The sequence below is a fragment of the Heterodontus francisci genome, chromosome 1, assembly GCF_036365525.1.
Source record: "Heterodontus francisci isolate sHetFra1 chromosome 1, sHetFra1.hap1, whole genome shotgun sequence".
NCBI classification, from domain to species: domain Eukaryota; kingdom Metazoa; phylum Chordata; class Chondrichthyes; order Heterodontiformes; family Heterodontidae; genus Heterodontus; species Heterodontus francisci.
This window is the reverse complement of record NC_090371.1, coordinates 224,874,344-224,890,815: the sequence shown is the minus strand read 5'-3', so window position 1 is coordinate 224,890,815 and position 16,472 is coordinate 224,874,344. Positions and strand designations below refer to the sequence as shown.

Genomic DNA, 16,472 nt, shown 5'->3' with positions numbered 1-16,472 from the left:
GTACTGTGGGTGTAACTACCCCACATGGGGTAGTTAACTGGTAGTTATACCACTTATTACACTAGCAATTAATTAGTTTGTAAAGCTAAGTAATGGTAGGGCAGCTCGGCCAAGCGGAATGTCCCTCCTTCTTACCTTCCGGGAGAATAGCGGGGAGGAGTGGACCTGCGGGAAGAACGCTGAACAGGGAGCCGATAAATACAGCCCAAGAATTGTGGCCTATAGCACTTAACTTCTGGGAGAGGAGCGGACCTGCGGGAAGAACATGGTGTGGGGAGCCGATAAATACAACCTGAAGATCGTGGCCTACAGCACATACCTTCCGGGAGAGCATCGGAGAAGAGTCCATGTGCGCCTGAGTTTGAAAACAAAGTGAGCAGTGACATCACAGGAAAGCTGCAAGGTGATTGCTTGGTGAGCAACTGCTGTTCGGGAGTATCAGTAAATAACTGGGTTAGTGCACTACTGTTAGGGTGCATGTATAAATAGCTGGGTTAGTACATTACTATTACAGTGTCTGGGTAAATAGCTGGGTTATAGTGTCTCAACAGCTGGCAGACTAAATAGAGTAAAAATTAAGTATTAATAATACGGAATAAGTGAGTAGCTAGTGAGTCTTTTTTAGCAGGATTTATCATTACTAGTAAGGTTTTATTAATAATTCTAAGGTGTTGTGGTATTGGTAAGTTTTTTTTTCAGCAGTAGCAAAGGGTCAACTAATAAATAAAGGAATGACTGGTGCTTCAGCCGCGAGAGTGTATCTCCTGTGCTTTGTGGGAGATCAAGAATGCTTCCCGTATCCTGGAGAACCATTTGTGCAGGAAGTCTTGTCAATTGCAGCAGCTTGAGCTCCGGGTTTTGTAACTTGAGCGGCAGCTGGCGACGCTACGGTGCATTCCTGAAGATGAGAGCTATGTGGATAGCATGTTTATGGATGTGGTCACCACACAGCTTAAGAATATGCAGGGAGAGAGGGAATAGGTGACCACCAGGCAGTTAAAAAAAATCAGGCTGGTAGTGCCAGAGACCCCTGAGTGCATCTCACTTTCCAATAGGTATTCAGTTCTGAATACTGAGGAAAGTGATGCTTCATCAGGGGAGTGCAGCCAGAGCCAAGTCCATGGCACTGTGGGTGGCTCCGCAGCACTGTGGGGTACAGGGAAGACTGGAAGAACCATAGTGATAGGTGAGTCAATAGTCAAGAGAACAGACAGGCATTTCTGTGCCCGCAAACGTGAATCCAGGATGGTGGGTTGCCTCCCTGGTGCCAGGGTCAAGGATGTCACTGAGCGGCTGCAGAGCATCCTGAAGGGAACTAGCAACATAGGTAGAAAGAGGGATGTGGTCCTGCAGTCAGAATTTAGGGATCTAGGTAAGAAATTAGCAAGCAGGACCTCAAAAGTAGTCATCTCCGGATTACTCCCAGTGCCACGCGCAAGTGAGTATAGAAATAGAAGGATAAGAGAGATAAATGCGTGGCTGGAAAGATGGTGCAGGAGGGAGGGCTTTAGATTGCTGGGACATCAGGACCGGCTCTGGGGGAGATGGGACCTGTACAGGCTGGACGGGTTGCACCTGAACAGAACTGGGACTGAGTTCCTTGCGGGACGCTTTGCTAGTGCTGTTGAGGAGGGTTATACTAGTTTGGGAGGGGGATGGGGACCTGAGGGTGGATTCAGTTGGGACAAAATCAGAAATGAAAATGGAAGAAAGAAAATTAATGAATGAATCTGGAAGACAGAGAAAACAAAGGTTAGAAAATTAAAAAAAAGAGTTTGGCAGTGCTCAAGGGTATCTATTTCAATGCAAGGAGTATAGCAAATAAAGCAGATGAGCTGAGGGCACAGATAGACACGTGGCAGTATGATATCATAGCTATTACAGAAACATGGCTTAAGGAGAGACAGGAATGGCACCTGAATATTCCTGGTTACAGGGTTTTGAGATGCGATAGGGTGGGGGATAAGAAAGGAGGGGGAGTGGCAATTTTGGTCAAAGAAACAATTACAGCTGTGAGGAGGGATGATATGTTGGAAGGTTCATCAAATGAGGCCATATGGATTGAGCTAAGGAACAAAAAAGGGGCAGTCACACTGTTGAGTGTACAAACAGTCAGAAGAGCAGATATGTAGACAAATCTCTGAGAAGTGCAAGAACAGTAGAGCAGTAATAGCAGGGGATTTTAACTGCCCCAATATTAACTGGGATAGTTTTAGTGTGAAAGGAAGTGAGGGAGCAGAATTCTTGAGGTGCAATCAGGAGAACTTTTTTGCCAAGTATGTAGCAAGTCCAGCAAGAGAGTGTACAGTTTTAGCCTTGGTTTTCGGAAATGAGGCTGAGCAGGTGGAAGGAGTGGCAGTGGGAGAGCATTTTGGTGGTAGTGATGATAATTCAGTCAGTTTTAATATAATTATGGAAAAGGACAGAGATTGAACAAGAGTTAGAGTGCTCAGTTGGGGAAAGGCCAGTTTAACTTCACTGAGGAGTGATTTAGCAAAAGTGGACTGGAAACAGCAACTTGAAGGTAAATCAGTGTCAGAGCACTGGGAGGCATTCAAAGAGGGGATTCGGAGTAAACATGTTCCCACAAAGATAAAAGGTGGGATGGCCAAGTCTAGAGACCCATGGATGTCGAGGAGCTTACCGGTAAGATAAGGCAGAAAAGGAAAGCTTATCTCCGACACCAAGAACTCGATATTAGAGAAAGCCAAGAGGAATATAGAAAGTGAAGGGGTGAAATCAAAAAGGAAATTAGGAAAGCAAAGAGAGGGCATGAAAGAATATTGGCAAGCAAAATCAAGGTGAACCCAAAGATGTTTTATCAATACATTAAGAGTAAGAGGATAACTGAGGAGCGAGTAGGGCCTGTAAAAGACCAAAAAGGTAACCTATGTGTAGGGGCGGAACATATTGGTATGGTTCTTAACGAATGCTTTGCGTCTGGCTTCACAAAAGAGGGGGACGATGCAGATATTGTACTTGAGGAGGAATTTGTTTTTGTTTAGAGATACAGCACTGAAACAGGCCCTTCGGCCCACCGAGTCTGTGCCGACCAACAACCACCCATTTATACTACTCCTACATTAATCCCATATTCCCTACCACATCCCCACCATTCTCCTACCATCTACCTACACTAGGGGCAACTTACAATGGCCAATTTACCTACCAACCTGCAAGCCTTGGGCTATGGGAGGAAACCGGAGCACCCGGTGGAACCCCATGCAGTCACAGGGAGAACTTGCAAACTCCGCACAGGCAGTACCCAGAACTAAACCCGGGTCACTCGAGCTGTGACTGTGCGGTGCGGAGTGTGAAGTATTGGATGTGATAAACATAGGGAGAGAGGATGTATTAATGGGATGAGCATCCTTCAAAGTTGATAAATCACCAGAGCCGGATGAAATGTAGCCTAGGCTGTTAAAAGAAGCAAGAGAGAAAATAGCAGAGGGTCTGACCATCATTTTTCAGTCCTCAGTGGATACAGGTGTGCTGCCGGCGGATTGGAGAACTGCTAACGTTGTACCTCTGTTTAAAAAGGGAGCGAGGAATGGACCGAATAATTACAAGCCATTCAGTCTAACCTCAGTAGTGGGCAAATTATTGGAATCTACTCTGAGACAGGGTAAACTGTCACTTAGGCACAGGTTTATCAAGGATAGTCAGCATGGATTTGTTCAGGGAAGATCTTGTTTGACCAACTTGATTGAATTTTTTGAAGACGTAACAAGGTAGATAGATGAGAGTAATGCAGTTGATGTGGTCTGCATGGATTTTAGCAAGGCTTTTGACAAGGCCCCACATGGCAGACTGGTTAAAAAAAAAAATCCCATGGGATCCAGGGAAGTGCAGCAAGGTGGATACAAACTTGGCTCAGTGGCAGGAAACCGGCTGTTTTCGCGACTGGAGGACTGTGTCCAGTGGCGTTCCACAGGGCTCAGTACTGGATCCCCTGCTTTTTGTGGTATAAACAGTTTGGATGTAAAGGCAGGGGGCGTGATCAAGAAGTTTGCAGACGAAACCAAGAATGACCGTGTGGTAGATAGCGAGGAGGATAGCTGTAGTCTGCAGGAAGCTATTGATGGTCTGGTAAGATGGGCAGAAAAGTGGCAAATGGAATTCAACCTGGAGATGTGTGAGGTGATGCACTTGGGGAGGTCAAACAAGGCAAAGGAATACATGATTAATGGGAAAATACTGAGAAGTGTAGAGGAAGTGAGGGACCTTGGAGTGAATGTGCACAGATCCCTGAAGGTAGCAGGACAGGTCGATAAGGTGGTTTAGAAGGCTTATGAAATCCTTTCCTTTATTAGCCGAGCTATAGAATACAAGAGCAGGGAGGTTATGCTGGAAATGTATAACTCATTGGTTAGGCCATGACTTGAATACTGTGTACAGTTCTGGTCACCTCATTACAGAAAGCATGTCATTGCACTAGAGAGTACAGAGGAGATTTATGAGGATGTTGCCAGGACTGGGAAAATGCAGAAAGATTGAATAGGCTGGGGTTGTTCTCCTTGGAACAGAGAAGGCTGAGGGGAGATCTGATTGAAATGTAGAAAATTTTGAGGGGCCTGGATAGAGTGGAGGTGAAGGGCCTATTCACCTTAGCAGAGAGGTCAGTGATGAGGGGGCATAGATTTCAAGTGATTGGTAGAAAAATTAGAGGGGAGATGAGGAAAAGCTTTTTCACCCAGAGGGTGGTGGGGGTCTGGAACCCACTGCCTGAAAGGGTAGTTGAGGCAGAAACCCTCAACTCACTCAAAAGGAGTCCTGATATGCACCTTGGGTGCCATAATCTGCAGGGCTACGGACCAAATGCTGGATGGTGGGATTAGAATAGGTGGATCGTTTTTCGGTCAGCACTGACACGATGGGGCAAGTGGCCTGTTTCTGTGCCATAAACTTTCTATGATTCTATCCTGTGATGTGGGATGTCAGGGACGCACCATATACCCTTGACAAATACATCTGCAGGAAGTGTCACCTGCTGCAGAAGCTTGAGCTCTGGGTTTCCGAACTCGAGCGGCGGCTAGAGTCATTGTGGTGCATCCACGAGGCAGAGAACTACATGGATAGCATGTTTTGGGAGTTAGTCACCCTGGAGCTTAAGAGAGCACAGGCAGAGAGGGACTGTGTGGCTGCCAGATAGACAAGAAGGTCAAGGCAGGTAGTGCAGGAGTCCCCGGAGGGCATCCCACTTTCTAAATGGTGTTCAGTTCTGAGTACCGATGGGAGAGAGGGTTCCTCTGGAGAGTACAGCGAGTGTCATGACCAGAGCACCATGGGTGACCTAGAAGGGTTCCGAAGAAGGGTCACTGACCCGAAACGTTAACTCTGCTTCTCTTTTCACAGATGCTGCCAGACCTGCTGAGTGAATCCAGCATTTCTTGTTTTTGTTTCAGATTTCCAGCATCCGCAGTATTTTGCTTTTATTATATGGGTGACCTAGCTGTGCAGGGAGGGAGGACAAAGGACAAGGGAGCAATAGTGGTTGGGAATTCTATGGTTAGGGGAACAGATAGACGTTTCTGTGGTTGCAGATATGATTCCAGGATGGCATGTTGCCTCCCTGGTGCAAGGGTCATGGATATCATCAAGTGGCTACAGGGCATTCTGGAGGGTGAGGATGCACAGCCAGAGGTTGTGGTCCACATTGGTACCAACAATATAGGAAGAAAGAAGGATGAGGTCCTGCAGGCTGAGTTTAGGGAGTTAGGAATGAGCTTAGCAAGCAGGACTTCAAAGGTAGTAATCTCTGGATTACTCTCGAGGCCACATGCTAGTGAGTATAGAAATAGGAGAATACACAGATGAAGAGATGACGTAGCTGGAGAGATGGTACGGGAGGGAGGGCTTCAGATTTCTGGGGCATTGGGACCGGTTCTGGAGAAGGTGGGACCTGTACAAGCCGGATGGTCTACACCTGAACGGGACTAGGACAAGTATCCTTACAGGAAGGTTTGCTGGTGCTGTTGGGGATGGAAACCTGAGGGCTTCCTCAGATAGGACAGTTTTAGGGCAGGGAACGGGAGGCGAGTGACTCTGAAAGACAGAAGAAGCAAAGGTTAAAAAGTGCACAGCACAGGAATTTGGCAGTGTTAAAAGGTATTTATTTAAATGCAAGGAGTATAGTAAATAAAGCCGATGAGCTGAGGGCATAGATAGCACATGGAAACCTGGCTTAAAGAGGGACAGGAATGGCAGCTTAACATCCCTGGATATAGAATTTTCAGGCGGGATAGAGGGGGGGATAAAAAAGAAGGGGTGTAGCATTATTAGTTAAGGAATCAATAACAGCTTTGAGGAGGGATGATATGCTAAATGAATCATCAAACGAGGCCACATGGGTGGAGCTCAGAAATAAAAAGGGGCAGCCACACTGCTAGGAGTGTGCTGTAGACCCCCCAAATAGTGAGAGGGAGATCGAAGAACAAATATGTAGGCAAATTTCTGAGTGCAAAAACTAGAGGGAGTTGGGTATTTCAACTACTCCAATATCAACTGAAATGCAAACAGTGTGAAGGGCACAAAATTCTTGAACTGCATTCGAGAGGACATTTTTAGCCAGCACGTAACAAGCCCAATGAGAGGGGGCGCAATTCTAGTTTAGTCTTCGGTAATGAAGCTGGGCAAGTGGGTGACCATTTTGGAGATAGTGACCATAATACAGTAAGTTTTAGCATAATCATGGGAAAGGACCAAGATAAAACAGGAGTAAAAGTTCTAAACTGGGGGAAGGCAAATTTTACGAAACTGAGGGGTGACCTGGCGAAAATGGACTGGATGCAGCTACTTAAAGATATATCAGTAGCAAACCAGTGGGAGGCATTCAAAAGTGAGGTACTGCAGGCACAGTTTAGGCATGACCCCACAAAGACCAAGGGTGGTACTGCCAAATCTGGAGCCCCCTAGGTATCTAGAAGTTTACAGGGTAAGTTAAAGCAGAAAAAGAAAGCTTATTAAGATCACAAAAATCTTAATACTTTAGAAAGCCTAGAGGAGTATAGAAAGTGCAGGGGTGAAGTAAAAAAGGAAATTAGAAAAGCAAAGAGAGGACATGAAAAATTATTGGCAGGTAAAATCAAGGAAAACCCAAAGATGTTTTATCAGTACATTAAGAGCAAGAGGATAACTAAGGAAAAGGTAGGGCCCATCAGAGATGTACAAGGGAACTTACATGTGGATGCAGGGTTCTTAATGAGGTTTTTGTCTCCCTCTTCACAAAGGAGAGGATTGATGCAGACATTGTAGTTAAAGAAGAGGAGTGTGAAGTATTAGGTACGATAAGCATAATGAGAGAGGAAGTACTAGAGGGTCTGACATCGTTGAAAGTGGATAAACCGCCAGGGCCGGATGGATTGCATCCCAGGTTGTTAAAGGAAGCCAGGGAGAAAATAGCGGATGCGCTGAAGATCATCTTCAAATCCTCACTAGATACAGGCGAGGTACCAGACGATTGGCGGTCTGTGAACGTTGTACCATTGTTTAAAAAGTGCAAGGGATAGGCCAAATCATTATAGGCAGGTCAGTCTGACCTCGGTGGTGGATAAATTGTTGGAATCAATTGTGAGGGACAGGATAAACTGCCACTTGGAAAGGCAAGGATTAATCAGGGATAGTCAGCATGGATTTGTTAGGGGAAGGTCATATCTTACTAACTTAATTGAGCTTTTTGAGGAAGAAACGAGGAGGATTGGTGAGGGCAGTGCAGTGGATGCGATCTACATGGATTTAGTAAGGCATTTGACAAGGTCCCGCATGGCGGACTGGTCAGTAAAATGAAAGCCCATGGGATACAGGGGAATGTGGCAAGTTGAATCCAAAATTGGCTCAGTGACAGGAAACAAAGGGTAGTAGTCAACGGATGTTTTTGTGAATGGAAAGCTGTTTCCGTTGGCGTCCCACAGGGCTCAGTGTTGGGTCCCTTGCTCTCTTGGTATGTATTAATAATTTGGACTTAAATGTGGGAGGCATGATTGGGAAATTTGCTGATAACACAAAAATTGTCCATGTAGTTGATTGTGAAGAGGACAGCTGTAGACTCCAGAATTATATCAATGGTTTGGTTGAGTGGGCGGAAAAGTGGCAAATGGAATTCAATCCAGAAAAGTGTGAGGTAGTGCATTTGGGGAGGGCAAATAAAGCGAGGGGATACACAATAAATGGGAGGATATTGAGAGGGATAGACGAAGTGAAAGATCTTAGACTGTACGTCCACAGGTCCCTGAAGGTGACAGGGCAGGTAGATAAAGCAGTGAAGAAGGCATGTGGAATGCTTTCCTTTATTGGCCAAGGTATAGAATACAAAAGTAGGGATGTAATGCTGGAACTGTAGAAAACGCTGGTTAGGCGACAGCTGGAGTATTGTCTACAGTTCTGGTCACCACATTACAGGAAGGATGTAATTGCTCTGGAGTGCAGAGGGTATTTACAAGAATGTTACCAGGGCTTGAAAGTTACAGCTATGAGGACAGATTGGATAGGCTAGGGTTGTTTTCCTTAGAACAGAGGAGGCTGAGGGGTGACTTAATTGAGGTGTACAAAATTATGAGGGGCCTAGACAGAGTGAAACAGGAAAGACCTGTTTCCCCTAGCGGAGAGGTCAATTAGCAGGGGACACAGATTTAAGGTGATTGGTAGAAGGATTCGAAGAGACATGAGGAAAAACCTTTTCACCCAGAGGATGGTGGGTGTCTGGAACTCACTGCCAGGAACAGTGGTGAAGGCAGAAACCCTGAATTCTTTTAAAAGATACCTGGACATGCACTTGAAGTGCTGTAACTTGCAAGGCTACGGACTAGGTGCTGGAAGGTGGGATTAGATTGGGCGGCTAGTTTTATCGGCCAGCATGAACACGACGGCTGAATGGCCTCCTTCTGTGCCGTAATTTTTCTCTGGTTTTCTGGACTGCAGAGGTTCAAGAAGGCAGCTCACCACCATCTTCTCAAGGACAATTAGGTTTTGGCAATAAATGCTAGTCTAGCCAGCGACGCCCACATCTCATGATAGAATAATAAAAAAGGTCCCAACACCTCCCTTGGGGAATTCCGCCTCCCTCTTTGAGCCTTCCCTGGGAAGTACCCTCTGCCATTCCACTCTGAATGGAGGTATTTCTTGTATAACCTGCTGTTACACACACTCCCATTTCCTCACCATCTACCTGCTTACACTGTGCGAAACCTTTTGAGTATTTTCGGTGGTGAGCATCCCCAGTGGAAAGCATCACAGGGGACTTGGGATGGAGAATGTTGCATGGTGCAGTGCCAGCAGCAAGAGCCACTTTGTCAATACTCCAACTGCATGCCCATTGTGTGGAGGTGCCAGAGGTTTCAGCCCATGTGCGATCACCCGAAAGAGCTGCTTCTAAGGATTTGGCTGCATTTCTCTCCTAATCTCCTCATCTTGGGCACCCAAAGATCCTCTGCTGTACTTATGCAGAATGGCTAGTCGGTTGGAGGACCTCTGGCTTGTTCCTGAGCCTGGCAAATGTAGCCAGTTGCAGGTCCAGAATGCATAAAATCAATGTGGAGTAGAGGGGATGCATTGAATGCTTGCTCCTGTTCTTAAGTGTCTGGGTGACAAATTACTTCAAAATATTTGAGGTTCTAAAGACCTAAACAAGTTGGTTGAAATTCTTTGATCTGTGAGCCTTTGTAACTTGTTTGCAGGCAATTATCATGCATGTGTGTGTGATTTTCATTTGACAGGGAACCCTAACATATTTAATAAATCAGAATTTATTGGTTTATTTTGAGCAGTATCAACTTCAGTTAAAACATAATGACTTATTTCCTTAAAATGCAATGGAAGTCTAGGGGAGTACCTTTTTGTTAAAAATAGTCTCCTTGGAGAAGAAAATTTTAACCTGAAGAAATATTTGATCTTTTTTATGAATGTTCCTTTTAACTAGGTTGTTCTTGTGATGTCATTCCTGTGCAGTTATAGTAAACAGTAGGGATGGGAGGGAGTTCAAACTGGCAGAGAAGCATTACGTGTATTCTGGTTTCCCAGGGAGGGCAGCTTCAGAGCTACAATCAGATACACTGTTCATTGTGCAGCCACTGGATATTATCCTGTTGATAATATCGCTGGAGAGACTCAGTGGGGAACCCAAGTATTTTTTTTATTTGAGATTATCCTGTGCTTAGTAATATTTTTCCATGAAAAGTGAAGGGACTAACAAAAAATACTGTCCCCTAGACTATCTTTTCTCCTGAAGCAATTAATACAGTTTGAAACAAATCCTAGCTATTACCAAGATCTGTCGAACTTTTAAAATAACACGACTTTACCTAATATATTACTGATTTCAGTTATTCTACAGCAAAGAACATTTTTCAAACTTACAAATATATTAACATATTCCAACATATTTGTGAAGATTGCGCAAATCAATAACAAGTCAATCCTGTTCATTAAAATTATTTTTATCAGAACCTAAAAGTTGTTTTCTTGCACATAAGTTCAAAGTATACCTTCGGGGTTTCATTAAAAGTAATTAAGAACATTTCCTGTCTTAGTCTCATGTAAATGTTACCCAGTGCTCAGTTTTTTAAAATCAAAATTTAGTTCCAGATTTTAGGAAAATGCTGTAGTTATATTCCCACGTAGCATTTCCTCCCATCTCTTTTTATTTTGCTGAAAACTACTTTTGAACTTAATGAAAAACTTCTCTGTGCTTTTAATTCGATGCGATTTAGATTTACAAAAAACAAAAGGAGAGACTGGGCCATAGTTTTTACGAATACTTTGGAAAATACCCCTATTTAAATAAGAGAGTGGTGTGGAAAACTAATTGCACTGTATTAATAATTTAGCACAGAAATTCTTGTATAATGTTAACTATACATACTGGGTGTAGTAATAGGTTTGGGTTTCTGGTGAGTTCCAATAAGTAAGTGAATATTTTGATTAGCCAGTAACAGAAGTTGTACTGAACTGATTATTGTCTTGGAGATTGTGCTTAACTATAGGGATGCATGGGCTGATATTCCCTGGGCTAGTTTCTTACCAGCATAACTCAAACAAAAACTAGTAGTGCTGGTTAGCTTAATTCTTTTAACAGAAAAAAGTTGGAGGTGAGAATTGTATATTTTTTCATTTGTCTTGCTTACAGTTGTTGATGTACTTTTAGTGGTAGTTTTGTATTAGATAATTCCACTTTAACATTATAGCTCTGTCAAAATCATATGTAAATGTAATTGAAGATGTTCCCTCATGCAGTATAGTTATTGTTTTGATCACTTATTGCTTAAATGTTAATATACTTTTCTTTCCTTCTAGTTTTGGCAAGCGATCGGCAGGTAGTTTGAGGCGTGGCTGTGAATGTATTGTACTAGAGCCTTCAGAAATGATTGTGGTAAGCTTCACCTTTTAATAGTAATTATAGCCTATTAAGTACTTTTGAAAGACATCTGAAGGATGGTACCTCTGACAGCGCAGGACTCTCAGTATCTTCTGATTCAGAAGCAAGAATGCAACCACTGAACGTTTTTTATTCAAGCAGTTTAAGCTAAATCTGTTCAAATGTTTATTTTACTGAATGCTAATTTTGACCTTTTCATTTAAAGTTTTGTTGTGCGTTATGCTCATACCTTTTTTTTAAAATCAAGTTTTAAATTTGGTGTTATTGTAAGTGGCCAGATGCAGCAGGTTGATGTACTGTTACAGTGAATGAATATGGGTTTGTACTTTCAATTTGTTGCACAATGAATTTTTCTTGTTGACTGTTTTGTTTAGATTAGATTAGAGATACAGCACTGAAACAGGCCCTTCGGCCCACCGAGTCTGTGCCGACCATCAACCACCCATTTATACTAATCCTACACTAATCCCATATTCCTACCAAACATCCCCACCTGTCCCTATATTTCCCTACCACCTACCTATACTAGTGACAATTTATAATGGCCAATTTACCTATCAACCTGCAAGTCTTTTGGCTTGTGGGAGGAAACCGGAGCACCCGGAGAAAACCCACGCAGACACAGGGAGAACTTGCAAACTCCACACAGGCAGTACCCAGAATCGAACCCGGGTCCCTGCAGCTGTGAGGCTGCGGTGCTAACCACTGCGCCACTGTGCCGCAAAGAAAAACTCTTCCTCTTTCCTGGTCAATCTTTCCCGGGCGGCACAGTGGCGCAGTGGTTAGCATTGCAGCCTCACAGCTCCAGCGACCCAGGTTCAGTTCTGGGTACTACCTGTGCGGAGTTTGCAAGTTCTCCCTGTGACCGCGTGGGTTTCTGCCGGGTGCTCCGGTTTCCTCCCACAGCCAAAGACTTGTAGGTTGATGGGTAAATTGGCCATTGTAACTTGCCCCTAGTGTAGGTAGGAGAATGGTGGGGATGTGGTAAGGAATATGGGGTTAATGTAGAATTAGTATAAAATGGGTGGTTGTTGGTCGGCACAGACGCGGTGGGCTGAAGGGCCTGTTTCAGTGCTGTATCACTAAATATATTTTTTAAAATATTGTGCATTTCCTTCTTGTCAGCATGAGTTGCACACTGCCAGCACATCAGTGTTGCTCATTTGTCATCCTTAATGTTTACTGGCAAGCAGTATAATGGAGAATTGAAGAGAAGACCTTTAAAGCAGAGTGAATTTTTTTGTGAAGGGTGTTGTGGATTTTCACTGCATTGCCGCATTGTGGTAACTACTTAATATTCTCAGTAATCGTAACAAATAGTCCACCAATTTGAAGAATACCTTTAAACTTACTGTGATCCTGTTAGAACTTATTATTCCTTCAAAAATTGGAAATTCAGGGATATTTACTCAGATTTTGTTTTAGAAAGATTTCAATCTTATCAGTTTTGGTTCCTGCAGTTTTAGGATGGCTCATGAATAAAATAATCAATCTCATCTAATTTCTAGTTTAGGAGCTCTTCTCGTGTAAATATTTTCAAGTTAATTTTTGTCCTATTACTGTCAGGATCTCTTTACTGCAGGAGAACCATAGAAAACCATAGAAAAATTACGGCACAGAATTACAGAATTACGGCCATCATGTCCATGCCGGCCGATAAAACTAGCCGCCCAATCGAATCCCACCTTCCAGCACCTGGTCCATAGTCTTGCAGGTTACAGAACTTCAAGTGCATGTCCAGGTATCTTTTAAAAGAATTGAGGGTTTCTGCCTACACCATCGTTCCTGGTAGTGAGTTCCAGACACCCACCATCCTCTGGGTGAACAGGTTTTTCCTCGTGTCTCTTCAAATCCTTCTACCAATGACCTTAAATCTGTGTCCCCTGCTAATTGACCTCTCCGCTAGGGGAAACAGGTCCTTCCTGTCTGCTCTATCTAGGCCCCTCATAATTTTGTACACCTCAATTAAGTCACCCCTCAGCATCCTCTGTTCTAAGGAAAACAACCCTAACCTATCCAATCTTTCCTCATAGCTGTAACTTTCAAGCCCTGGCAATATTCTTGTAAATCCCCTCTGCACTCTATCCAGAGCAATTACGTCCTTCCTGTAATGTGGTGACCAGAACTGTACGCAATACTCCAGCTGTGGCCTAACCAACGTTTTATCCAGTTCCAGCATTACATTCCTGCTTTTGTATTCTATACCTTGGCCAATAAAGGAAAGCATTCCATATGCCTTCTTCACCGCTTTATCTACCTGTCCTGCCACCTTCAGGGACCTGTGACATGCACTCCAAGATCTTTCACTTCTACCCATCTCAATATCCTCCCTTTCATTGTGTATTCCCTCGCTTTATTTGTCCTCCCCAAATGCACTACCTCACACTTCTCTGGATTGAATTTGCCACTTTTCTGCCCACTCAACCAAACCATTTCTATAATTCTGGAGTCTACAGCTGTCCTCTTCACAATCAACTACATGGCCAATTTTTGTGTTTTCAGCAAATTTCTCAATCATTTAAGTCCAAATCATTAACACATACCACAGATATCAAAGGACCCAACACTGAGCCCTGTGGAACGCCAACAGAAACAGCTTTCCATTTGCAAAAACATCCGTTGACTACCACCCTTTGTTTCCTGTCACTGAACCAATTTTGGATTCAACCTGCCAAATTCCCCTGTATCCCATGGGCTTTCATTTTACTGACCAGTTCGCCATGCGGGACCTTGTCAGATGCCTTACTAAAATCCTTACTAAAGACCGCATCCACTGCACTGCCCTCACCAATCCTCCTTGTTTCTTCCTCAAAAAACTCAATTAAGTTCTTAAGAAAAATCAATATAAAATGCACTGTATAAATTACACTTTTATATAGTCTCTTGAACATTAATGACCATGAAAGTATCCCAAATTTCATAGTCTTGCGTACAATATCAAAACAAAGTAACGTATGAACTCTTCAATTTTTTCTGTAGTAACAATAAGATACAGTATGAAGAGTTATTGGCTTTAGTAAATACAGCATTTTACATGAATAATAAACACAACTTCAAGTTATTGACATTTATTTTGTGATTTATTATAAATGGTTAAAGTAGTTGTATTCCTTTTATTTGTGTGTGCTTCTGCCAGAGCACATAACAGTTACCAAAAATATTTAATATAGATTCCAAATCTGGAAGAACAGTATCATTATTCAAGGAGCTAACCAATAAAAGTTTCCAGTACTTTTTAGTAATACTGCGCCACAGATATTCGGAAAGGAAAGATTCAAATTAATTCAATCTTTTTTAAATTTTATATATATGTTTAACTTTATATTCAAAACACCTGCATATGAAATTGGAGTGGACATCCCCTAATATATGGGACAGAATGCCCATTCAGTATCCTACATAAAGAGCTACTTAGTTTGGAAAATGTCCACAGGTGTATTTATTTATGTAAATGAGGGAATCAGCAAAGAGTAAGGAAAAAGTTGTTCGCATTCGATGAATTAGTCAAAAAACTTATCTAATTGTATCTGAGTAAATCTCTTATGAACTTTTCAGTGGAGGTAGATTTCCTTCTTCCACTTCCATATCTGAGCAGTTGACCTGAGCAAGAACCATAGACTTTGATTTATCATGACAAAGGCTACGAGAACCTAAAAAGTTTTGTACAGTGCATACTTTAAGGTGCCATGCACAGAGTATCACAGTTCAAAAGTTTGCATAGGGCAAAAACGATCACGATTGGCTGAAATAAGATTCGAGGAATCTCTCCACTGGCTGGAGATATACCTAGCACTAAGGAAAATGGTTGTGGTTGTTGAAAGCCAGTCAGCACAGCCCAAGGACATTACTGCATGAGTTCCTCAGGTCAGTGTCCTAGGCCCAACCATCTTCAGCTGCTTCTTCGATGACTTTCCCTCCATCATAAGGTCAGAAGTGGGGATGTTCTCTGATGGTTGCACAGTGTTCAGTTCCATTTGCAACTTCACAGATCATGAAACAGTCCATGCCTGCATGTAGCAAGATCTGCGAAACATCAGACTGAAAAGTAGCAAGTAACATTGCCTGCCGCTTGTGTGGCACCAATGACATCAGTGGCATTGCCATTGCTGAGTCCTCCACCATCAACATCTTGGGGGTTACCATTGACCAGAAATTTAACTGGACCAGCCATACTTTGGCTACAAGAGCGGATCAGAGGCTGGGTATTCTGCGTCGAGTAATTCACTTCCTGTTGTGCCTGTGCTCGCTCTTTGAAAGAACAGTAGTGCACTTTTTGTCCATAACCCTGTATGCTCATCATCCTCAATTACCTGTCCTTTTGAAATTATTTATGAGATCAGCTTCCACCACCTTTTCAGGTAAAGAGTTCTAAATCCTGACAACTCTAAGTAATAAATTTTCTCGCCGACTGGATCTTTTGCCAATGATTTTAAATCTGCGAGCTCTGGTTGTTGACCCACTCACTGGTGGGAATAGGTGCTGATAAGAGTAAATAGAGATAAACTATCATCATGAAAACCTCTTAATCCTTTCTGTGATTATTTTTCCATTCTCCTTATAACTGAAGTGCTTCATCCCTTGTAAAGCCTGTTAAACCTGCTCTGTACTCTAAGGCCTTTGCAGCTTCCTGAAGTGTGCTGCTGAGAATTGAACACAATACTCCAGCTGAGTCCTGACTCCCCAAAGCCCTTCCATCATCTACAAGGTACAAGCCAGGTGTGTGATGGAACACTCCTCGCTTGTCCGGATGAGTGCAGTTCCAAAAACACTCAATCAGCACAACAGCGTCTAAGGACAAAGCCTGTTGGATTGCAACCCCGACCACCACCTTAAACATTATTCCTCCACCACTGGCACACTGTGATTGCAGTGTGTACCATCTATGAGCTGCAGCAACTCGCCAAAGCTTCTTCAACAGCACCTTCTAAACTCGCAATATCTACCAATGAGAAAAGCAAGGGCAGCAGGTGCATGGGAACACCATCACCTGCGATTTCCGCTCCAAGTCACACATCATCCTGACTTGGAAATATGTCACTGCTCCATCACTATTGATGGGTCAAAATCCTGGAACAACGTAACTAACAGCACTGTGAGTGAACGT

At 43.2% G+C, this 16,472-nt stretch overlaps 1 protein-coding gene across 5 annotated transcripts in view; it reads left to right on the top strand.

Moving 5' to 3' along the window:
* The window catches only part of rapgef2b (Rap guanine nucleotide exchange factor 2b), a 660,162-nt gene that overhangs the window by 281,076 nt on the left and 362,614 nt on the right, over positions 1-16,472 (top strand). For all 5 annotated transcript variants that reach the window (XM_068041792.1, XM_068041802.1, XM_068041811.1 and 2 more), the window contains one exon: positions 11,287-11,362. In XM_068041792.1, coding sequence (XP_067897893.1) covers positions 11,287-11,362 — 76 coding nt within the window. The remainder of the gene's footprint in view (positions 1-11,286; positions 11,363-16,472) is intronic.